The following is a 25,260-nucleotide window of genomic DNA, read 5'->3' on the forward strand; positions in this document are numbered from 1 at the left end:
AATTTGTCACTAACAGACTGACCCTAAAACAATGGGAAAGAGAAGTTCTATAAACAGAAAGGAGATAATAAAAGAAGGAATCTTGGAACATCAAAAAGGAATGAAGAACACAGATGCCTGACAAATGGGATTAGCCTGCTCGGCACGAAGTTACACAGTAGAGAGGATGAGGAGCACATATCTAGGGTACTGGTAGTACGCAGGGTGAATAGGCTATTCAGGCTCCTTCCCTTCATACTGAGGACATTGCCTGGCATGGACTGCAGCAGGCACCTCTTCAGGGTATGGCACTGCCACCCCCACCCATACAACAAATATGGATCATACTATTTAAGGACACTTAGATGGCCAATGTTAAATGTTTGTGTTCCTGAAACACACTTAATCAGATGATATGGCCAAATGAATATCAGATAGAGATGAAGGAATCCAAATACTATTCACCAGAACAGTGGCAGAATGACCCCAAAGGCATTTCTGAGAATCTCACAACTGCCCTGCCTATTACAAGCACAGAATGCCTTAATATTGAGAGAATGACACATGACTCAAGGTCATCGCAGTTCCCTGACTGACCCAGTCAAGAAGACCCAAGAAAGCAAAGACAAAAACCACAGCAGCATCTACATAGCACAAACTCTAAGAAATGCCCATATAGGTGCTGGATTCTGTCCCAGTTGCTCCTCTTCTAGTCCAGCTCTCTGCTGTGGCCCAGGAGGGCAGTGGAGGATGGCCTAAGTGGTTGGGCCCTGCACCTGCATGGGAGACCAGGAAGAAGCACCTGGCTCCTGGCTTTGGATCAGCGCAGTGCTAAGGTGTGGCTGCCTTAACCTAGATTTCAAATGATGCCCCAGAAGCTCAGGACCTGGGCAGAGAAGTGCCACCAGAGGAAGGCCACTGCAGAGAGCCTCCTCCTCAAGGCAATGTCCAGCATAGGCAGGGGAGCAGCACCACCCATAAGATTCCAGACTGGCAGAGTTCTTGGTGTGCAATTCCAGCCAAGGAAAGCCACAAGCATGAAACTTCAAGCCATGAGAGCTTCCAATGGACTATACCCAGTGAAGCTGTGGGGACAGGGCTACCTGGAGCCTTGAGGACCTGTTAGGCAGGAAGTCAGACATGAGCTTACGTGTGTGTGACATAAAGGCCTAAAGAGTTGACATCTAGGTCCAGCATATGCATCTCAAAGTCATCCCGATAACGTTTCAGGAGCAGCCCAGGATTTGGATCCTGCCCTGCACCTTCTTCTCATAACCTGCCAGGTGGGGGTCCCCGCCCCTTCTGCCTGATAATCTTCCAGGTGCAGCCCAGCATCTGTACTTCAAATGCGCCTAGCCCCTTCTACCCCATAACCATCTTTCCTCTAAGGCTCCTCTAAGGCGGGGCAATGCCAGCCAGGCTTCCTCCTGTCTGATAACTTCAGGAGGAAAGCTCAGATAGGAGTTTTTCTATTTACATCCAAGAAGTCCTTTGTTCCAAGAGGAGCAGAGGTAGGGAGGCGAGACCCATCCCCTTAACCCCCGCCCCGGCTTCAACTGGACTGCGTGCTCAGCCCTCTACCTCTTTGCTGAGCCGCCCACCTGGCCTGCCCAGGTGTACTCTCTCCACTCAACCATGTAACCCCGCTCTCCCCCAGTCCGAGCAACTGGGCACTCTCTCTCAGCTTCTGTGTGGAGAGGTGCCCATCCATGCTTACGGATGTCCCTTCCCTAATAAACCTTGCTATTTTACTTTCCACTACTCAAAGTCTCACACCTGAATTCTTTCTGGTGCGAAGACAAGAACCCTGCCATTCACCAGTAACAGACCCGATCCTCACCCCAAGTCCTACAGGTGGGACATAAAATCAATTACTCTCCAACCATAAGATTTAATGTTGTTTGTCAGGTGTTGGACTTATCTCAGACCTGTTATCCCTCCTTTTCTATTTTTTTAAGATTTATTTATTTATTTATTTATTTGAAAGAGTTACGCAGAGAGAGGAGAGGCAAAGACAGAGACAGAGAGAGAGGTCCTCTGTCCAGTGGTTCACTCCCCAGATGGCCGCAGCCGGAGCTGCGCTGATCCGAGCCAGGAGCCAGGACCTTCTTCCTGGTCTCCCACATGGGTGCAAGGGCCCAGGGACCTGGGCCATCCTCTACTGCTTTCCCAGGCCACAGCAGAGAACTGGATTGGAAGTGGAGCAGCCAGGTCTCGAACCAGTGCCCATATGGAATGCCGGTGCTTCAGGCCAAGGCGTTAACCCGCTGTGCCACAGCACCGGCCCCTCTTTTTTCTTTTTAAAGAGAGACAGAAACAGGCAGAGAGCTCTCATCTGCTGACTCACTCTCCCAAATGCCTGCAATATCTGGGGCTGGTTAAAGGATCCCTGGAAAGGAACTCAATCCAGGATTCTTCCATGGATGGCAGAGACCCAGCGACTTCAGCCATCACCTGCTGCCTCCTGGAGTGTACATTAGCAGGAAGCTGGAATTGGGAACAGATCCAGGACTCAAACCCAGGCATTCCCATATGAGATGTAGACATTCCAAATGGTGTCTTAACCACTGGCCAAATACCCCTGCCTCCCCCTTCTTACTTTCTAATTCTCCCTTTTGGAATGCAAGTGTTTAGCCTATGCTTGTCCCACAACTGTTCTTTGGAAGCATACAACTTGTCTGATTTCACAGGCTTATATCTGGAATGGAATTTGTCTCACGGTAAACCACACCTTTGGGTTTCACCCATATCTTACTTGGATGGGACTCTGGACTTTGACTTTTGAGTTGAGTTGATACTGGAATGCATCAAGACTTATGAGGCTACTGGAATGGAGTGAATGAATCTTACAGGTGAAACAAACATGAAATTAGAGTGGCTGGGGCAATGCTACAGTCTAAATGTGTACCTTCCAAATTTCATGTCAAAATCTAATTCCCACTGTGAGGTAGGCAGGCAGGCATACATGTTGTAGTAACTCTGGAAGCCGTTTTCTCCCCCTTCTCCCACAGTGTGATTATTTCACATTGCTTACATGTCTCTGTGCCAGGATCAGCCTGAGGTGAAAGTTTAAGTTAAGGAGGGGAGGTGGTTTTCTAAGTCCTCACACATACACAGTTTTTTGTGAATGTAAAAACAGAACAAAACAATCACGGGTGCAGGTCCTTTAAATGCTCTGAAAACTGCCTTAATGGGCATGAAACAACAGCAAATAATTTTGGCACCTGGTTGATCCACCAACTTCTCTGACATCACCCTAGAACGAGCCTTCCAACATGTCCCTAAAATTACTATGCCCAGATGCCTCCCGTTCATCTTCAGTTCCAGGTAAAATGTACCTTCGCATTTCCCAAGGCCTTTCCCCTTTTTTGTGGAGAGTGGGGAGCAAGGCTTAGCCCCTTTCCTTCTACCTTTAGCTTTTCTTATATTCATCAACTTTTCTTAAGTCCCCCTTTTGAGAATTCCATTTTTTCCTAATCCCCTATATAAAATATTGCTGCTAGATTAGCATTCCTAAGTTTTCCCTTCCCTCCTCAAAAATCAGTACTTCTCCACTGCCTGTCAAATGAGATCCATTACTCAGGAGAACTGAGAACACTCAGAGCAGCCGCCAATCCATCTTCCCAGCTGTTTCACCAGATACCATCACACAGCTATCAAAAGGATGATAGCAACTGACAGAAACGTGCACCATGCACAGGCAAAGGATACAAATCCAACCTCTGCATGGACAGTCAAGTTTCGTTGACCTTAAAATTCCCCAAAAAGGTACCTTACTGCCAAAGACACTGCGTAACTGTGGGGCTCCATGGGATGTGCAGCCATGGAGCCCCCATGTCAAGGTCGGTCTGATAGCCGTTGCTGTGTTTTTATCACAAGGCGGATATTGCTAGTTTCAGTTAGGGCAATGCTTTCCCACGGTCGGGACTTTCCAGAGGCACTGAGCCTGTCTCGTAAACAACAAGATGGCGCCGAGGACCGCGCAGTGAGCCTGCCTGCTGCGTGACACCTCATCTGATTGGCCCGAGGACGCGTGCACACTGCATGATCAAGCAGCTGATTGGAGTGTTCCGTGCATGGACTTGAGCTTGCTTGTAATTGGCTAGATTTTGTATATAAGCTGTGTGCTGAGGAAGGAGGGGGCTTTTTTTCATCTCCTCTCTTCCTCCCTCCATTCTTTCTCTGTCGCTGTTATTTTCTCATTAAAAGTCTACTGAAGACCGATAAGCTGCGAGCAACGTCGTTCCTTTGCGGGCAAGGGAGTGACAGTAACTGCACTGGGTACTCTAGCCACAGTACTCCAGCCAAGTACTTTGCAAAGTTCTTGCCATTCAGGGTAGCAGGAATTTGCATAGCCCTACACACCCCACGCTCTGGATACCATCTCAAGAAGGCTACCTACTTTAGAATATTAAATAAGTACTCAAAGCTCTAATGCTTTCACGAGGACTTGGTGTGAGAGTGAATTGAAGCTGTTTCCCAGATTGCATATCCTTCAGAGTTCTAGACTTGCAATTTGCCTGAGTTGTTTCTGCACGAATAGATCAGACAAGCAGGACTCCTCCCTTCAAGCATTTCCCACCTGCTCTTTGGGTGCCTTTCTCTTCCTTTGCCTGAAATATCTTATCTTGCAGGCACTTAAGGAGTGAACCAGTGGATGGAAGGCATCTCTCTCTCTGTCTCTCCCTCTGTCACTATGCTTTTCGAATAAATAAATAAATCTTTCCATTCACATATATCCTTACTAGCCCAACTCAAATGATTCATTTTCCATAAGCTCCTTCCTGACTCTGTTCCCTTTCCTCCAACTGGATGTGACACAAATGTGAGAATCCACCAGCACTTGATGGACTGCTTTTACTACTGTGCATTGGACAGATAAATACCAACTTCATTTTTCTCAATAGCTTGAGATCTCCTTGCAGGATGATTTTTAAATCCATCTTGTGTCCCCTATAGTGGCTAAGATAAAAACCTTGCAAGTGGCAATCTTGCAATAACTGATTCTTTGAAGCGTACTGTGGAACTGTATACTACAACTGTTTCCCTCACCCCATTTCTCCCATTTTAGGTTCCTCTTAACAGCCAGACCACTACTACCACCACCACGATTAGGGAAATAATCCAACCCTGATACAAGCGCAGTTGAGAATAACCAGCTGCTCTTGCAGATTGATACCAGCTGTAACTGACTGGACGGAGACTCAGTGACTAATATAGCTCTTATCAAGAAACTCCAAGTCTCAATCCAGCTGTAGCCAGCCTAACAAGTCTGCATACAAGCCACAGTTCTGCCTTCCACTTCACATTTTCACACAGAAATCCCAACCCACCTTCATTATAATGCTTATATTTCCATCTCCAACCAGACATGGGGCTATGGTAATATATATGATGATTTTGTGGGCATGCATATGTATCTCTATTGAACATGCATAACTCTTCCCCAAAATGATATAGGGACTATCTATAATTCCCTAAAAGGCACCCCTATAAAACCTGTAACTCCTGGATTTACAGGGAGCCTAGTTTTGGTTACCAAATCACATGGCTTTTAGCTTTTGCAACCCAAAAACTTCTCCTATAGCACAAACCATTATCTTCATGTTTCTATTTGCATACATGCTGCAGAACTCACAGGTATTCTACCTGATTATGCTCTGACCCACTTAGAAGTCAATCTTAAATTGGCTCTATTCAATTTTTGGCTCTGATATTTAACAAATATGTGCCAAGAGAGAGTTCCTCTCATCTCCAGGTGTTGATGTTCTCATTTGTAGAATAAGACTGAACGCTGACAACAGTAATCAGATAAGAAAATACAGAATCACTTCTCCACTCAACAAATATCTATAGAGCAGTTACTGTGCACAGGCCAGCATGCTAGGTAGGTCTTGAATATACAGCAGCAAACAAACCTTTAAGGGGCTGATTCTGGCACCAGTGCTCATACTGCCTCAGGTAAACTGATGATACACATCTCATCCCAGCTCTTCATTAAGTGAACTTAGGTTGGTAGCTTGGTACAAGGACAATCTGTTTAAAACATGGAAATTGTCAAAGCCTATTTTTCCTTAGAGTGCCAATCAACAAGCACACTACTGAGACAGACAGATTTAATAAATGATAAACAAAGGCATGAGACTATGTCACATTAGAGAAACCATAAACTTAAGAGGTTACTTTACACATGATAGTCAAGGAGGGCCGTTTAAAATAAAGTGAAAGAAGGAGTTGAGGACTGAGCAATCAAAAGAAACCAGTCCTGTGAAGAGATAGGGAAAGAACATTTCAGGAAGAAATAGCAAGAAGTGCAAAGGACTTAAGGGATACCCTAGGACAGGTAGGGTGCCACCAGGGATGGAGAAGAGCTCTTGCAGTACAGATTGGTTAGAATCTCGGTCTGCCACTTGCTAGCAGCACAATTCTGTCAGGTTATTAATTTCCTGAACCCTTAATTTTCTCCCCAGGAAACAAGAGTACTACTGCTTCATAGGTTGCATGCATGAAGGCATTAACACAGCAGGACTCAAACTAAACAGCACCTGCTTGCAAGGTAGGCCTTTGGGAGGTATCTGGGAACTTGGCTCTCAGGGTAGAACCAGTCAACACTTAAACCAATAGGGTAATTCATTATATCTTGACTATTTGTATAAACAATACGATTTATGGTGAATATCTTCTTTCCTTCCAGAAGTCTGGAATATTCTAATATTTGTTTATTTGAGAGCGGGAGAGAGAGAGAGAGAGAGAGAGGGAATATGAATGAACCTTCTATTCTCTGGTTCACAGATGGCTCCATCAGCCAGGTCTGGGCCAGGTAGAAGCCAAGAGCTGGGAACTCCATCATGGTCTCCACACTGAGGCAGGGACCCAAGTACTTGCACTTATTTTGCTGCCTTCATAGGTGCATTAGCAAGAAGCCAATGGGAAGCAGACTAGCTAGGACTCAAACCAGCACTCCAATATGGGATGCAAGTGGTGGCTTACCCTGCTCGCCACAATGCTGGCAACAGAATTCTGGAATTTTGATATGTGCTACACAGAAGATAATTTCATGACCAATCCTCCAATAAAACCTGGGGTACTGGCTCTCTAAGGGGCTTTTCTGGGCAGAACATGGCATATATGCTGCTGCATTTTCACTTTTAGGAGAATGAGCTCTGCGTGAGCCCTTGTGGGAAGGGGAAAGCATTTGGAAACCTGCACATGAATTCCTACAGACTCTTTTTCCCCTTATGACCTGGTTATGCATCCTTACTATACAGCTGCAATCCATCTTTGTCATGACCACAATCATATGCTGAGTAACGCAATTCCCAGGAAATTTCTGAATTTTGGGGTGGTCTTAGGGCTCCCTGACATTCCCAGGTTGATACAAAGATTAGGTTACATAGTGCATGGAAAGCATTTGGCCTAATACTTAGCTCAATAAATAAATGAGGTGATGGTCTTGGTGGCAAGGGGGAATGACCGGCATGTAATAACCATGACCAGGCTAGGAGTTCAGTGTCAACTGATCATTCCAGTTCCCACCCTACCCCTCCATCCTTTTGCCCTCATCTCTCTTAGTCCCACAGTGAATGTGCCACCCAAACTCTTTATAAGACCATCTCACTGTTGGCAAGAACCTCAGATTCAGCCTCCTGCTTTGCCATCTCAGAATAGTGAGAATGTTCTGGATCGTGTCAAGAGTCGGTGACAGAACTGACAGAAGGACCCGGTTTGCCTTCTAACTCCTATGCTGGCGTCACTGTCACCTGGCATACGTGACACAGCATGGGGGACACAGCGAGCTTGCAAGCCAGGCTGTCAAGAATTCCGCTGCACGGAAGGATTCTCTTCTCTTCCTTGGTTGGGGGTGGGGGAGAAGGAACACAGAAAGCTAGGAAGGAAAAGCTGCCGCGAATAAACCCAAACCTAAGGTCAAAGACGACCCGATCTAGAAGCAGGATGACAGTTCTCCCCCGCCTTCTCCACGACGCAGTGGGTCGCTATCATCCAGTTAGGGTGGAAGGGCAAATAAACCCCTCGAGAAAACAAAAAACTCAGCAAGAGCGGGTGCATCAGGACTCGGGAACCCACGGCAGACACACAGAATCTTCAAGTCACTGCCCGGGTGCCCAAAATGCTGGGCCATATACAGAACAGCGCACGTCAGACGGGACCAGAGGCTCACTGGGGTCATCCCTCTGCCCACTGGAAATGTGTGATGAGGTGAGCAAAACAGGGGCACCCAAAAATGCTTAACGCTGCTTAGGCGATGAAAACAACCAAGGGTGAGTACGGGCCAACGTGGTGACTTGGCTCGGCGCGCTCTCGGGCACAGCGGCGGTGGGAGGGCAGCGGGCAGCACCCTCCTCCTCGCCTGCGACCCTCACTCCCTCACTGACACTGCCGGAGACCCACACCCACCTCTCCTGGGAGGGAGCCCAGGCGAACACTGCGCAGACGCCACCGCACACCCTCGCACGGCGCGTGCCCAGTGACGCCGTCGCGAAGGGCTGCGGGGCCGGAAGTGCGTCACTCCCTTTCCGGCAGCCGGGCCCGCACCCTCTCTAGCCTGCCCGGAGGCCGCTTCTGCATGTCTTTGGTCTTTCTTCCCCTCAGCCTTCAGCCCTGCCCAGGTGCTGACGCTGAAGCGCTGGTCTCCAGAGCCGGTAGCGCTGGGACGGTCACTTTCGAGGGGAAAGGCCAGCCTCTGGTCGAGGAATAGGCAGTATTCTCATCCGGGCAGCTCTCTTCGTGGCCCCAGTGGGCTGGGGCAGGACACAGCTGGGCTGGACCGGCCGCGGGAGAGGAAGGGGTTCGGTGCCGCGTGCCCACTCACCACGTGATCGCCGCGTCCTTGCTGACTCCCCCCAGGGCCCTTCAGACCTCCGCCCTCCTTGGCGGAACGATCCTCTACCTCCGGCCCTGATTTAATATCTTGATTAGACCATAAACTCCGAGACGTCTAGCTCGTTCCCGGCTCTTGGCAGTTTCATGCATAGATGGCGCTGCTCCAGGAAAGAGGAATGAATGGATGAGTGAGAGTGAATGAATGAAGGTGAGAACAAATGCGAAATAGCTCCAATCATTAAAACTAGGGGCCGGGGCCGGCGCTGTGGCGTAGAGGGTAAAGCCACTGCCTGCCGCGCCAGCATCCCATATGGTCGCCGGTTCGAGTCCCGGCTGCCCCACTTCCGATCCAGCTCTCTGCCGTGGCCTGGGAAAGCAGTAGAAGATGGCCTAAGTTCTTGGGCCCCTACACCTGCGTGGGTAGACCTGGAAGAAGCTCCCTCCGGTCGTTGTGGCCAATTGGAAGGCCACCCCCCCCACCACACCCCCCCACCTCTCTTGCTCTCTGTAACTGCCTTTCAAATAATGAAATAAATCTAAAAAAAAAAAAAAAGAGAGAGAGAGAGAAAAGAAAGAGAAAAAAACCACTAGAGGACAAAGTTCAGATCCTTGGCTTGGGCGCTTGGGCCCACAGCCAGTTTCTGACAATTCCAAGAGGGAGAACTCGTGGTGCTAAGTACTTGCTGTGGTTGCCCAGAGCAATCAGAGAGCTTCCTGGAGGCAGAATATGGACAGTCCCAGCTCCCTGCTTACAGTAGAACTGCACAAAGCAAAGTTTGCTCAATCAGGAGGGAGTTTTGGAATCTGTTCTGAGGAACCCAAGTTCTGGTTTTCAGTACTTAGGGAGTTACAGAGTGATAAGAGGATTACTTAGCAAACTGAATTGCCTCTGAACCGCACCTCTTGGAACAGTAACTAAATAACAAAGAACTTGCTGAACCTGCTGGTAAGGGCCTGGCCTGGCCCATCACCAGGGAAGTCTCCCACTCAGTGGCTAGCTTACCTGAAAGTCCCGCACCAGGCAGCTGTCAGACAAAGTCCCCACTAAGCCTGCAGCCTTAGACCTCACTTGAAGTCCCTATAGGTTCTCTAACAAGAAGGATTCTGCCTTCTTGTTACAGAAGTGTGCCGGCCCACGGCAGGTGGTGTGGGGGTGGGGGCCTCCGGGTGAGAGCTCTCTGAATGGGAAGCTGCACCGGGCCCTCAGCTGGATTCACTCATGCTGTGCTCCCAGATGGAGTCAGCACCCCTGCACGGGCTCAGTCTTCCGAGGGCCTAAGGCCCAGGCATGGGTGCCTCTCGGCTTCGGGTTAAGACACTGTGGAAAGGCACACGTTCGTTCTTCGCTTGTCCTTGCGTATGCAGAGCTAAGAGCAGGGTTGACTCTGACAGGGCCCCACTGCCTCTGCAGGCATCTTTGAGACCCCAGAGGAAAGAAGCATTTGGGACGCGATGAGGAGATGTGACAAGGCTGCATGGGACCAGGGACCAGAGTGGAAGGACCAGAAAAGACTTTAGGATATAAACTGACACATCTGGAGCGCTGACCTGAGCCAAGCGCCGTTCTAAGTACTTTCCATGTCTTAACTCTTTTTGCTTCATAACGGCATCTATGAGTCACTCTAACTATCCCCATTTCACAGACACAGGAATGGAGGCACAATGAGGTTAAGTAACTTGACCAGGGAGGCCAACCCAATATGGGGCTTTAGCTGAGTCTTTTATTTTTATTTATTTACTTATTTTTATTCAAAAAGCAGAGAGACAGAAAGCTCTCATCAGCTGATTCACTTCCCCAATGTCCCAAACAGCTGGGACTGGGCAAGGCTGAAGCCAGGAGCCCAGAATCCAATTCCGGTCTCCTAGTGGGTGGCAGGGACCCCGCTGCTTGAGCCATGACCTACTGCCTCTCAGGGAGCATGTCAGCAGAAAGCTTGAGTTGAGGTTGGACCTGGGGCTCGAACACCTGCACTCTGATAAGGGAGGCAGGCATCCCAAGCCTCGTCTGTGCAGCAGGACCGAATGTCCACCCCTAGCTGAGCCTTTTTAAAATGAGGAAGGGGTGGATGTGAACCTTTGTGAGGGCCCGGTGCATTTCAACTGAAAGAGCTGGCAGAGAAATGAATGCATGAGTCAATAAAGGTCCAGGGGTCAGAGGAGGGAGCGCCAGGAATGTTTTGCGAGAGGTTCCAAGACCAAGTCTGAAAAGGTTGGAGCACTTGGGAAACCGGTTAGCAGTAAGCACACTTGACCAAGCTCGGTCACGTGTTCAGTCTGAGCACTGCCTCCCAGGTATTATTTACCATAACTTGCAGTGACAGAGCAGGTTCCAGGTAGACACTCCTTCCCCTCCTGGACCTTTCAAAGCCTCCGCACAGCTATTTGGGCACCCAGAGAACAAGAGCCTGTCCTGAGCATAACCCGTAGGAGCATAGCCATGGTGCTCTGGGGACTGCTAGGGGCCCTGCTCATGGTCATGGTTGGGTGGCTGTGCTTACCAGGGCTGCTTCGGCAGCGCAGACCCCAGGAGCCTCCTCTGGACAAGGGCAGCATACCCTGGCTGGGCCATGCCATGACTTTCCGGAAGAACATGCTGGAATTCCTGAAGCACATGCGGTCCAAGCACGGGGATGTGTTCACAGTGCAGCTGGGCGGCCAGTACTTCACCTTTGTCATGGACCCCCTCTCCTTCGGCCCCATCCTCAAGGATGGGCAGAGAAAACTCGACTTTGTGGAGTACGCAAAGGGCCTGGTGCTGAAGGTGTTTGGATACCAGTCGATAGAAGGGGACCACCGGATGATACACTTGGCCAGCACCAAGCACCTGATGGGACATGGCTTGGAGGAGCTCAATAAGGCCATGCTGGACAGCCTGTCACTGGTGATGCTGGGGCCTGAAGGCAGGAGCCCGGATGCCAGCCGCTGGCACGAGGATGGCCTCTTTCACTTCTGCTACGGTGTCATGTTCAAGGCTGGCTACCTGAGTTTGTTCGGTCACACCAGCGACAAGAGGCAGGACTTGCTCCAGGCCGAGGAGATATTCATCAAGTTCCGCAGGTTCGACCTACTCTTCCCCAGGTTTGTCTACTCCTTGCTGGGGCCCCGGGAGTGGCGAGAAGTGGGCCGGCTCCAGCAGCTCTTCCACGAGCTGCTGTCTGTGAAACACAACCCGGAGAAGGATGGCATGAGCAATTGGATAGGCCACATGCTTCAGTATCTCAGTGAGCAAGGGGTAGCCCCAGCTATGCAGGACAAGTTCAACTTCATGATGCTCTGGGCCTCCCAGGGGAACACAGGACCGGCCTCCTTCTGGGCTCTCATTTACCTCCTGAAGCATCCGGAAGCCATGCGGGCCGTGAAGGAGGAGGCCACCCGGGTGCTGGGTGAGCCTAGGCTGGAAGCCAAGCAGTCCTTCACCGTCCAGCTCAGTGCCTTGCAACACATCCCGGTGCTGGACAGCGTGATGGAGGAGACGCTGCGGCTGGGGGCTGCCCCCACGCTCTACAGGGTGGTACAGAAAGACGTCCTCCTGAAGATGGCCAGTGGGCAGGAGTGTCTGCTCCGCCAGGGGGACATCGTGACCCTCTTCCCCTACCTCTCAGTGCACATGGACCCTGACATCCACCCCGAGCCCACCACCTTCAAGTATGACCGATTCCTCAACCCCAATGGCAGCAGAAAAGTAGACTTCTACAAGGCAGGCCAGAAGATCCATCACTACACCATGCCCTGGGGCTCGGGCGTCTCCATCTGCCCGGGGAGGTTCTTTGCGCTCAGCGAGATGAAGCTCTTTGTCCTGCTCATGGTGCAGTACTTTGACCTGGAACTGGTGGATCCTAACACACCTGTGCCACCTATTGACCCTCGGCGCTGGGGCTTTGGCACCATGCAGCCCACCCACGATGTGCGAATCCGCTACCGCCTGAAGCCTCTGGAGTGAGCATGGCCAAGCCAGCCATGAGCCTGGCCAGAGGAGCTCCAGGTCCCACGGACCACCTTCCGCCTCCCTCGGGATCTGTGGCAACCCCTCGCGCTTCTGTCCTGCTTGTCCTCCTGGCTGTCGGGCCCCCCAGCCATCCCCTGGGTGGTCATTCTCTCTTTAAAACACCATCTTGGCCGGCGCCGCGGCTCACTAGGCTAATCCTCCGCCTTGCAGTGCTGGCACACCGGGTTCTAGTCCCGGTCGGGGCGCCAGGTTGTGTCCCGGTTGCCCCTCTTCCAGGCCAGCTCTCTGCTATGGCCAGGGAGTGCAGTGGAGGATGGCCCAAGTGCTTGGGCCCTGCACCCCATGGGAGACCAGGATAAGTACCTGGCTCCAGCCTTCGGATCAGCGCGGTGTGCTGGCTGCAGCGCGCCGGCTGCGGTGGCCATTGGAGGGTGAACCAACGGCAAAAGGAAGACCTTTCTCTCTGTCTCTCTCTCTCACTGTCCACTCTGCCTATCAAAAAAAAAAATTAAAAAAAAAAAAACCACCATCTCTCCCTCTGGGTTCTGCAGAGCCCTCTCTCCCACAAGAGGAGACGCCCAGGGAAGTGATCATACTGGTGGGAACCCAGCCTGGGTGATGACAGCTGTTTCCAAGGGCTGCAAGTGCACACACCGGTACCTGTGACTTGGCATCGGGCAGATGCTGGGGTCCACCCTCCTACACCTTTTTAATTTTGCCCCCAGCCTTTATTCCTCAGCCTCTGGAACTCACATTCTAGCACAGCGTCAGCCCATAGGAATCCGAAGGGAGCCCTGGGTTGTACTTTTTCCATTTTCTAGTAAATGCATTAAAAAAAAAAAAAGCCAAAAGAAACTGTTTGGAATTCATTTCTATAATATATTTTACCTCAAACAAAACAGTTACCTTTGGACATGTGGTTGATATCCAACACATCTTTCACACAGTAGTTTTACATCCCTCCTTTCCAAACCTGCTGTGTACTTTATCCTTGCTACAGTGAGCACCTTCCAGGCGCCCCTTAGTACTGGAGAGCACGGTCTATATTACATAACGTCCTCCTGTCCTCTCTCTGCACCTTGGCCTGGGGGTGGTTTCTGCAACCACAGCTGAGCTCAGCGCCTTCTCCCGTCACATCCCCAGTGCCCCCAGGAGAGTCTCACGTCTCTGATAGCCCACACAGAATTCAGCCACTCTCCCCTAGCTGCTACCCTGAGCCAGCCCTGTTCCTGGTTTCCTTATCTCTTTCTGCTCAGGTCAGTTCCATCCCCCAATCAGAGACACACTCACCTATCAGCTCAGTCCCCACTCCTATCAGCTCAGCCCTCTGGGAGGCCCATGAAATGTGTCCTCTTTCCCCACTCCCGTTGCCCTTCTCACCCCTGCAACCTCTGCCCTCTGCATCGCCCTCTACACTTGTGCTCTGTGTACCCTGGCACCAGAGGCCTTTGTCCAAAATCATCTCTGAGGGGCCAGCGCTATGGTGTAGCTGGGTAAAGCCGCCACCTGCAGTGCCACATGGGCGCCAGTTCGAGTCCCGGCTGCTCCACTTCTGATCCTGGCCTGGGAAAGCAGTAGAAGATGGCCCAAGTCCTTGGGCCCCTGCACCCATGTGGGAGACCTGGAAGAAGCTCCTGGCTTTGGATCAGGTCAGCTCTGGCCATTGTGGCCATTCAGGGAGTGAACCAGCGGATGGAAGACCTTTCCGTCTCTCTGCCTCTAACTCTCTGTAACTCTGCCTTTCAAATAAATAAATAAATCCTAAAAAACAAACAAAAAAAGCTCTGATTGTCACTTTTACTTTCCTGGCTCCCCAGTGCTTTCACGTATATGACATTTACTTTGGTCAGTTTGTCCCCAAATCTCCCAGGCTAGTGCAGTTGAACTTTGTGCACATTCTCCATTGAAACCATCCCTAAAGTGGAGGTGCTGCTTCTACTTCCAACCCTGGTGCCAGCTATGCCTGGACGCCTTCCTGGATTTTGCCTGTCCCATCCTCTGACAGAAATGGCCTCACTCCCCTTGGGGCCCCAGCACCGCTGGTATCACGGCACATCTGTCAGGTGTTGTTTCTCTGTCCTGTTTCCTCCTCCTGCCCCCTGCCCAAGACTGAAGTCCACGAGAGTGTGCTACCTCGATCTCCAGCTCCGTAAATGTGGATTCAATTCTAGAAATCTGACTTCTAGTCTTGGCTAATTTACTGCAATTCGTTTGCAAGGCCTCCCAGCCTCAGCTTCCTGGCTGTGAATGGAGACGATCCCCACTGTCTGACCCAGAGAGGCGAAAGGGGTGCTGGTGCCACAGCTGGCAGATGCTGAGGTCCTGGCTGGGGAGGAGGTCCTGGAAAAGGCAGGCCCAGCCAGCATGGACCCCCAGCGAGGACTACCCATGGGATTTCTCTCTGCCACTCCATCTCGCATGTCTAGCCAAGCCCTTCCTTTCTCCCAAGGCTGTCTGTGCTGCCTGGAGTTTTGCTGGGCCCAGGAGTCTATTCCAACTAGCTGTGTGGTCCTGGGTGGTGCCTGCCTTTCTTTGGGTTTAGCCACCCTCGAGTGATGCTGTCTGCATTGAGCCTGCTCAGGCCCTGCCAGATTAGGAGAAGTTAGAATAGCCCATCCCAGGAGCCAGGAACCCAGGAGAAGAGCCAAACAGAGAGCACAGAAGGAGAAGGAGGTGGGAAAGTAGGGGAGCCATTCCTACAGAAGTAATCAATGACCCCCTCCACACAGCTAAGCCCCATGCCTGGTCCACTGGATGCAGGGGAAGGAGCCAGGGCCTTCACACACCTCCATGGCCTTCCCAAACCTATTTTACAATGCCCTCTCCTCTTCCTCCAACTCAGGGGATTGTGAAACAGCAGCCTGGCCTGTGGATAGGAGAGGGCAGGACTGAAGGCCTGAACTCCCTGAATCAGGAACTAAAGAGAGGACCATGTGCAGATCTCCAAGGAACTTCATGGGCCCGGGGATCTGCTTGAGAGCCCATAGGTTATGCTTGGGACCAAGGGAAGCCTTGGTGGGTCAGGTGCGATGTGACCAAAGTGTACCATCCCACAGCCACATCATCACAACAGCAAGCAGGGAGCACCCCAGGACTGGAGTACGCAGGCAGAGTCCATTGCCCACCTTCCAGCAGGGTAGGGGAGAAGCCATGGGACCGGTGGCCTTATGCACCTGCCTATGGACTGCTGGAGACGGCCCAGGCGGAGGCCTCAGTGCATTGGGAAGACTAAGACCTCCATGGATGTATCTAGTCCCTGCCTGCCCTGACCCAGCACTTCTGCCCACCAAGTGCTTGTTTCCACATCAGAGTTTCTGCCTCTTACACCCTCCTTACACACCTCGGAGGAAAGCCAGCGAAATGTGTTCCCTCTGAGGATAGCTTATAATGAAGCAAGATCAGGAGTGCACTTGGGAAAGAAAAGAGGTATTTCTGCAGTAGGGGTAATGGCTGGGAACACTCACAGCACGCTTGACTGAGCTGAAGGTGGACAGCAGCCTGGCTCAAAGGCAAAACCATTTCTGCGGTTCCCTCTGGGTCAAGCTCTCTGTTTGCCTCTCCTCGCATACAGATCACATCCAGCCATGCACCTAGCCTCAGAGCCTTTTGCCTCAGGAGAATTCTGAGTTCAGGCAGGACCAAGGCCCAGCACGGAGATAGGATGCAGGCAGGGATGGGGAGGCTCTGCATTGGCCTGGCTGTGGAAACAGATGAGCTGCAGGATTTGGCAGCTAAGACAGTGAGAGGGAACAGCAGGTACCTCCAGCCACTCCCTTCTCTCCTCTCTGGGCACAGACTTCAGAGCACTACTTATTATTCCTCTATGTTTTCCACAGGTACACAAAGGAACAAATCAAAAACCCTCAGCACAGAGCCAGCCTCTTGTGGACGGAGTGACACACTCAGAGCAGATCCACACACACCTGCATAGTAGTGGCAAGTACATCTTGCCCTCCATACCTGTATAACCCACACAGCAACACACAGACTTCCCAGACAGATGCACACACAAACCCACCAACACCGGGGACAGGCTCTGCTGGGCATCCCTTTCTAGGCATACCTCATTCTGTCTTATCTGTGCATCAGGGGCACAAAGTCAGGAGCACTGGGTACCTAGATCCTGTTGGCACAGCTCGGGTTGTATCTCACCATCAGGTTGGCACGTGAGCAGGATGGCAGTTCCTGAACACAAGAGCAGAATGGTGACAGCAGAAGACACCGTATGGGGCCGGCACTGTGGTGCAGCGGGTTAACGCCCTGGCCTGAAGCACCAGCATCCTATACGGGCGCCAGTTCGAGACCCAGCTGCTCCACTTCTGATCCAGCTCTCTGCTATGGCGTGGGAAAGCAGTGGAAGATGGCCCAACTTCTTGAGCCCCTGCATCCACGTGGGAGTCCCGGAAGAAGCTCCTGGCTCCTGTCTTCAGATTGGCGCAGCTCCAGCTGTTGTGACCAACTGGGGAGTGAACCATCGGATAGAAGACCTCTCCCTCACTCTCTCTTTCTCTCTCTCTCTGCCTCTCCTCTCTCTGTGTGTAACTCTGCCTTTCAAATAAATAAATAAATCTAAAAAAAAAAAAAAAAAGACACCTTGCAGCTAGTTCCCAGGTAGCACCACCTTTCAAACAAACTCCAACCGTTGCCAAGGAAACATCTACTAAACCTCGGGAAAGAGTGAGCTTTCCGTCTTGCCACTACTGTAAGAAGAGGCATTCACGACCCCATTGTTCAACTCTTCCTACACACTGGTCACATCCAATGTGTGAATGAGTGTGGGAGTGGAATGTACTTCCTTAGTCCATAATCAAGTCTGTGAGCTATTACCAGGCATTCTTTGGTTTTCAATGTGATTGATAATCCCACCTAGGTCTGTGTTGCTTAAACCTGATTCGATGCATGTCCTCACCCTGTGAATACAAAATCTGGAACCCAACTCAGACAACTGACTGGTTGTTTCCTAGTTTCAATCCTCACTTTGACTCATTGCATAAACATCAACTTTAATTTTCCAAGCAGGCTGATTATGTCAGTCGAGAGACCCCACCCTCCATGTCCTCAAACAACCTACAACCTTCACATCCAGGGTTTCATTTCCCAGGAGGGCTGAGGAGTGGGGAGTCCTTCCTGGCAGTGGAAACTCAGGGGCCTTAGGAAGAGAAAACCGAAAACATCAGAGCTGAGGGAGGTGGGCTGGTGAAGGTGCAGAGGGGAAAAAGCACGCTAGGGACAGCAGGGCTTGTGGCAAGAGTGCCATGGTGAGACCATGTGAGCCCAGGGAAGAGAAGAAAGAGCAGGCAGAACACTGACTACCTGCTCGATTCTTTATGAATCATTCATTCAAAAAAACACTTAGTGAGCAGCCACTACGTTCTAAGCACTGGTGAAAACACAGGAGATACAGATTCTGTACAACGTCACACCCCTGCTCTCCTGGTGCTCACCGTCACCCAACCATCTGTGCTTCTACCCTCTACTCCACCCACATACAATGTCCTTTCCCGTGTGCCAGGCTCTGTCTTCGTGTGTAAGACAGACACGGCAAGGCACGAGCAGGCCATGCTAGGTGTGGTTCCATGAGGTAGGCAAAAGCATGAGTGCTTTAGGAGCTCAGGAAAGAGAGATGCGCACTGGGGGTCCTTGGGAAAAGTGGGAGTGGGCAAGGAGGATGCCAACCATTGGAGACATGAAGAGAAAAACACCCAGAGTGAGTATAACATTCAGGAAGCTTGAGGTTGCAAATAACAAAACAACATGACCACACACTGAGAGTTTATTGGTTCACATGACTGTCAAGTCCAGGACTGGGTGGAGCTTCAGCCATGCCTGGATTCTGAGGCTCCAGCCCAGGCCCCAGTGACTTGTGCTGCGTCCTTCAGCTTCTGAAGTTCAGCTTATGAAAGAGAGGCTCCCGGCCTCAGCTCCTCCCAGCTTCGCGTGCATGCCTCTTTTCTAGCGTGCTCTCGTCACGTGGCAGCGCACTGGCTCACATGCCATCCCCACATGAATCACTGTGGCCAGGGGAATATTAAGGCTGTGACCGGCCTGAACTCCGTGTTTGACCAGACTTGCACCCAAAGCACAGGGCAGTAGGACCCAGGAGTGATTTTCCCAAGCAGGTGGGATTTGGTTCCAGGAGAAAGGTGAGGGGATTCCTGGCTATAAATGATACTAATTACATGAGGGAACTGGAAAGAGCAAAAGTATAGAAGTAGGAACAAGCGAAAAAAGCAAGGGGTGCCTGGTGTCCAGGAGACAGGAGACGAAAAGGGAGCAGAGGAGTATAAGGCTAGGAAGAGGTCTAGGATCCTATTTTCAAAGCACTAGCCTTGATGTCAGACAAAGATTTTGGACTTGACTGTGCTGGCCTCAGGGACACCTAAAGGCTCCTGGAACAGACCCAGGTCAAGGTGTTCACCTTCCTCCTGCAGATTGTATGCATTCCCGGACTGTTCCCTGCTGACGGTCAGACTTTGCAGCCACTATCAAGGCTGTGTAGAAGGTCCTTTGGCCATTACTGTAGCTGAGTTGCAGGAAAGGGGGCAGCCTGGTGGGTGGAGAGCCTCGGGCTCCTCTTCCCCGGCAGTAGCTCAAGGAAAGTTGCTGTGGTTTGATTGTGACTTGACTCCCAATTCACGCAGACATTTAAACTCCAGAGTGTTAAGCTGATGGTACAAAGGCAGAAACTTAATCCATTGATGGTGTCTAGAAAGTGGGCTTAGTAGGAGGTCCTTAGGTCACTGGGGATATGCCTCTGGAAGGCGTTTCTTGCAAGAAAGTTGGTTATAAGACCTGAGTGGGGCCCAGCCTCTCGTATGCTTCCTGTTTCACCATGGGGTCTTTCCTCTGCTAGCCCTCCACATCCCATCATCACTGCCTGCATCAGAGGCCAAAGCCAGATCTTGAACTTGAACTTCCAAACTGTGAGCTAAATAAACTTTTTTCTCTTTATAGACTTAGTTTTCTCAGGTGTTTCATTGTAATAATGAGAAACTGACTAACACAAGCATGTTCCCTCTTCCACCCACACACTCCATAAGCACATTCTGAAAGTCTTCTGGCAGGTGCCGCGCCTCAATAGGCTAATCCTCTGCCTGCAGCGCCGGCACCCCAGGTTCTAGTCCTGGTCGGGGCGCCGGATTCTGTCCCAGTTGCTCCTCTTCCAGTCCAGCTCTCTGCTGTGGCCCGGGAGTGCAGTGGAGCACCCGCATGGGAGACCAGGAGAAGCACCTGGCTCCTGGCTTTGGATCAGCGTGGTGCACCGGCCACAGCACAATGGCCGCAGCGGCCATTGTGGGGGTGAACCAACGGAAAAGGAAGAGCTTTCTCTCTATCTCTCTCTCTCACTGTCCACTCTGCCTGTCAAAAAAAAAAAAAAAAAAAAAAAAAAGAAGAAGAAAGTCTTCTCTATACCACACAGGTCCTATGTCAGGAGCCTGGATACCACAGTGAGCTAGCTGCACAGCAAGATCCTTGCCCTGGGGAGCTCTCTTTCAACAGTGGGGCTTGAGTTGGTAACACTAAGCACAACAAACAGGCGGAACACACGGCAGGTTAGGAAGCCATCAGCGCTGTTGAAAAAGTTAAAGTGAAGCAGAGGAGGGGAGATCAGGAGCATCATAGGTGGACAGGTGTTGTTGAGTAGGGTGGCCAGGGGACAGCTGATTGAGAAGGTGACCTTTGATCCAAGACCTGAGGCGGAGAGGGAGTGAGCCACGTGGACACCTCGAGGAGGACTGGTCCAGGAAGAGGGCACAGCTGGAATCCCCCCAGGAGTGTGCCTGGAATGTTTGGGAGACAGCAGGGGAGGTCCAGGTGGGGAGCAGATTGCATCAGCCTGGAAGAGTCACGGCAGGGGCTTGGGTGGCCACCGTGCAGGAGGTGGGGGTGAACGCCCAAGGTGCCGTGGCCACTCTGGCTGCTGGGTGCAGCAGGAGAGCAAACAAAAGGGAGCACCCAGGTCAGCTGGGAAAGCATTACAGCAGTGCAGGGAAGGGAGCGTGGAGACGGGGGAAGGAGAGGATAAAGGCAGCAGGGAGCAAAGTTGCTGATGGCTGAGAACTGATAGCCACACCCTGGGTTTACGATATGGTCGCTGGGTACCACCTGCTCTCACCAGCCACTCAGCCTTAATTACTCCCCACGACGCTCCTTATCAGGGGGAGCCCTCAGCCTGCCTCTTCCCAAGGTCACTCATGCCAGTCATTTCTTCATGGGTGGTAACCCTGCTGCTCTCAGAACAGTTGGACAGCGAAGCCTGGGCAGTACCCGGTGCCAGGTGCCGTCCCAGCACGGTAGCCAGGAAGGTCTTCAGGTATTGGCGGAAGCGGCGACTGGAGAAGGCATAGAGGACAGGGGTGAAGCAGCAGTGGAGGAAGGCAATGCTCTCTGTCACCTGCAGTGCATAGTCCAGGTGCTGGCTGACCTGGCAGTCCCCGAAGACTTGCAGGTCCATCAGCGAGTGCAGAAACAAGGTGAGGTTGTACGGGAACCAGAACACGAAGAAGGCTACCACCAGCGCTGCAGCTATCCTCAGTGCCCGGCCTCGGCCCGGGGGCCTCAGCCTGACCAGCACACAGCCGATGCGGGAATAGAAGAAGATCATGGCAATCAGTGGGAGGAGGAACCCCACGAGGTTCTGCTGGAAGCGGAGGAAGAGCTTCCAAATGGCCCCGTGGCCGCCGAACTCTGCGTAGCAGTTCCACACGCCCTTGGGGTTTTCATTGATCTGTACAAAGACCATGTCAGGGATGGAGATGGCCACGGCCACGGTCCACACCAGGGCAGCGAGGAGCAGGCTTGCGGTCCGGGTCCTCAGCCTGTGGTGGGGCTGAGCATGGACGATCTCCAGGTACTTGTCCAGGCTCATGCAGCTGATGAAAAAGATGCCACTGTAAAAGTTGATGGTATAGAGAGTGCTCATCATTTTGCACAAGAAACTCCCGAAGACCCAATGCCAGGCCACAGAGATGGCCCAGAAGGGCAGTGTCACCACAAACAGGAGGTTCGAGATGGCCAGGTTCAGCAGATAGATCTCGGTCATGCGCCTGCGAGGCACGTGACGCAGCAAGACCACGAGAAGCAGCAGGTTCCCGCCCAGCCCCAGCACGAAGAGCAGGCTGTAGAAGACGGGCAGGAAGACCTTGCCAAAGGACAGCACGGCGTCCTTCCTGCAGAGCATGAAGGCCACGTCGTCCAGGTAGTCGTAGTCATAGAAGGAGCTGCTGTTCTCAGGGCCAGCACCCTCCTTGGTGAGTGGCAGAGAGGAGGCGGTGGTGGCCATGCTGGGGAGACGCACCCGGTCCTGAATTTCTGCAGGGGTGTCAGAGGAAAAATACGGTCAAATCTTACATTCTCGACCGCCCTGCATGTCCGGGAGACCCTTCCAGTTGGCTCGTAGAAACACAAGCCTGGCTCTGCCGCTTCCCAGTTGTGTCGCCTGTGGCAAGTGACTCGGCCTTCAGATGTTCTCAGCTACTTTCAGCTCTTTCACGTTATTTTTCCCTCTCATCACTTAAAACAGACTTCTAATGCCTTTCAGATTCTTTATTATTTCGGGAAACCAGGCCACCTAGTTATTGGGTTTTCTGACTCTTCCTTATGTGTGGTTTATACTTCTTCCTTGCATCACATATAGTTAGAATGTTTTTTTTTTAATTGAGAATGCAGCCTCACTGAGTCCTGTTTCACCTATAAATGTTCAGTAAGTCCACTCTGCCTTTGAGTTCTCTTTACTTCTGTCCCCGGGGGATTTCCCTCACTCCTGAGAGTTTTTAAATATTTTATTTATAATTTAGTTTTATATTTTTATTTTTAATATTTCTGTTTATAGCAGAAAAGTGGGACCCAGCCTCTTGGTGGACTCAGAGCCTACTTACCCTTTCCAGCCCTCAGCCTTTTCCAGCCCATCTTTAAAATGAGAAGCAGAACACCTACCTCTTCGGCATCCTTGTGATATTGACAGTTCTACTTGGGGAGCCCTAGAACACAATCGGCACCCAAGGGGTGTTAGCTTCCATCACTGTTTTGCCCAGAACGGAGTCCAGCACCTCCCCATCAGCCTCTTCTTCTTGCCTGAACACCACCATCTACTCGGCCATCTCAGACTGAAACGTGGGCAACATTTCAGATTCCTTCCTGACTTCTTGCCTGCACCCTGGGAGTCTCTGCTCTGGAATCTGCCCTCTTATCTCCATGTCCCATAAAATAGATACACAATACTCTCTTGATAAAACCAAGACAAATAAAATGGAAAAACAGACTTCGGAGGACACAGAGACGAAAGGGAAGATTTAAGATGGCAGTTGCCTGGGCAGGAGAAGCCAGAGGCAGGGGACAGGACAAGTCAAGTCTGTGGTCAAGTTGCCGCTGAGGAAATGGCTTCCCAGGATTTTATTGGATTAACAAAAATCTTTTTTTTTTTCATATTGTAAGTGGCAGATTTTGCAGCTATACTTTTTTTTGGAAGAATCAATATCATCAAAATGTCCATTCTCCCAAAAGCAATTTATACATTCAATGCAATACCAATCAAGATACCGAAGACCTTCTTCTCAGATCTGGAAAAAATGATGCTGAAACTCATATGGAGACACAGGAGACCTCAAATAGCTAAAGCAATCTTGTACAACAAAAACAAAGCCGGAGGCATCACAATACCAGATTTCAGGACATACTACAGGGCAGTTGTTATCAAAACAGCATGGCACTGGTACAGAAACAGATGGATAGACCAATGGAACAGAATAGAAGCACCAGAAATCAATCCAAACATCTACAGCCAACTTATATTTGATCAAGGATCCAAAACCAATCCCTGGAGTAAGGACAGTCTATTCAATAGATGGTGCTGGGAGAATTGGATTTCCACATGCAGAATCATGAAGCAAGACCCCTACCTTTCACTTTACACAAAAATTCACTCAACATGGATTAAAGACTTAAATCTATGACCTGACACCATCAAATTATTAGAGAGCATTGGAAAAACCCTACAAGATATAGGTACCGGCAAAGACTTCTTGGAAAATACCCCAGAAGCACAGGCAGTCAAAGCCAAAATTAACATTTGGGATTGCATCAAATTTAGAAGTTTCTGTACTTCAAAAGAAACAGTCAGGAAAGTGAAGAGGCAACCGACAGAATGGGAAAAAATATTTGCAAACTATGCAACAGATAAAGGGTTGATAAACAGAATCTACAAAGAAATCAAGAAACTCCACAACATCAAAACAAACAACCCACTTAAGAGATGGGCCAAGGACCTCAATAGATATTTTTCGAAAGAGGAAATCCAAATGGCCAATAGACACATGAAAAAATGTTCAAGATCACTAGCCATCAGGGAAATGCAAATCAAAACCACAATGAGGTTTCACCTCACCCCGCTTAGAATGGCTCACATACAGAAATCTACCAACAACAGATGCTGGCGAGGATGTGGGGAAAAAGGGACACTAACCCACTGTTGGTGGGAATGCAAATTGATTAAGCCACTCTGGAAGTCAGTCTGGAGATTCCTCAGAAACCTGAATATAACCCTACCATTCAATCCAGCCATCCCACTCCTTGGAATTTACCCAAAGGAAATTAAATTGGCAAACAAAAAAGCTGTCTGCACCTTAATGTTTATTGCAGCTCAATTCACAATAGCTAAGACCTGGAACCAACCCAATGCCCATCAACAGTAGACTGGATAAAGAAATTATGGGACATGTACTCTATAGAATACTATACAGCAGTCAAAAACAATGAAACCCAGTCATTTGCAACAAGATGGAGGAATCTGGAAAACATCATGCTGAGTGAATTAAGCCAGTCCCAAAGGGACAAATATCATATGTTCTCCCTGATCGGTGACAACTAACTGAGCACCAAAGGGGAAACTTGTTGAAGTGAAATGGACACTATGAGAAACAGTGACTTGATCAGCTCTTGTCCTGACTGTTGATGTACAATGTAATACTTTATCCATTTTAGTATTTTTTTTTTTGTTCTAGTACTATTGGTTGAACTCTGTAATTAACAGACAATTATTCTTAGGTGTTTAAATTTTAACTGAAAAGTGATCCCTGTTAGGAATTTGAAAAACATTATGCTGAGTGAAATAAGCCAGTCCCAAAGGGACAAATATCATATGTTCTCCCTGATCGGCAACAACTAACTGAGCACCAAAGGGGAAACTTGTTGAAGTGAAATGGACACTATGAGAAACGGTGACTTGATCAGCCCTTGCCCTGACTGTTGATGAACACTTAATACGTTATCCCTCTTAGTATTTTTTTTGTTTGTTCTACTTAATACTTTTGGTTGAATACTGTAATCAATACACAGTTATTCTTAGGTGTTGAAACTTAACTGAAAATTGATCGCTGTTAAATATAAGAGTGGGAATAAGAGAGGGAAGAGACATGCAATTCGGAACATGCTCAAGCTGACTTGCCCCAAACGGTAGAGTTAGAAACATACCAGGGGATTCCAATTCAATCCCATCA

General features: G+C 50.2%; 3 protein-coding genes across 4 annotated transcripts in view; 1 reads left to right on the forward strand and 2 right to left on the reverse strand.

Moving 5' to 3' along the window:
- Positions 1-8,546, reverse strand: part of KRABD1 (KRAB domain containing 1) — a 35,509-nt gene extending 26,963 nt beyond the window's left edge. The window contains exons 1-2 of one of the 2 annotated variants that reach the window (XM_051851846.3): positions 8,395-8,546; positions 5,898-6,015 (exon numbers count right to left, since the gene is read on the reverse strand). The gene's annotated coding sequence lies outside the window, so the exon portion shown is untranslated. The remainder of the gene's footprint in view (positions 1-5,897; positions 6,016-8,394) is intronic. The other variant, XM_051851847.3, reaches the window with a different exon arrangement.
- Positions 8,547-11,159: 2,613 nt separating this feature from the next.
- CYP8B1 (cytochrome P450 family 8 subfamily B member 1) lies at positions 11,160-13,627 on the forward strand. The gene is given in 1 exon segment (NM_001082622.1): positions 11,160-13,627. A coding segment is annotated over 1 exon segment (1,503 nt). The 5' UTR covers positions 11,160-11,257; the 3' UTR covers positions 12,761-13,627.
- A 4,894-nt stretch (positions 13,628-18,521) lies between these two features.
- ACKR2 (atypical chemokine receptor 2) lies at positions 18,522-22,049 on the reverse strand. Its single transcript, XM_002713037.6, has one exon. The coding sequence runs from the start codon at positions 22,047-22,049 to the stop codon at positions 20,922-20,924; it is 1,128 nt and encodes a 375-aa protein (XP_002713083.4). The 3' UTR covers positions 18,522-20,921.
- Positions 22,050-25,260: the final 3,211 nt, after the last annotated feature.

The sequence above is a fragment of the Oryctolagus cuniculus genome, chromosome 10, assembly GCF_051225735.1.
Source record: "Oryctolagus cuniculus isolate XC-2025 breed Fujian yellow rabbit chromosome 10, ASM5122573v1, whole genome shotgun sequence".
Lineage (NCBI taxonomy): Eukaryota > Metazoa > Chordata > Mammalia > Lagomorpha > Leporidae > Oryctolagus > Oryctolagus cuniculus.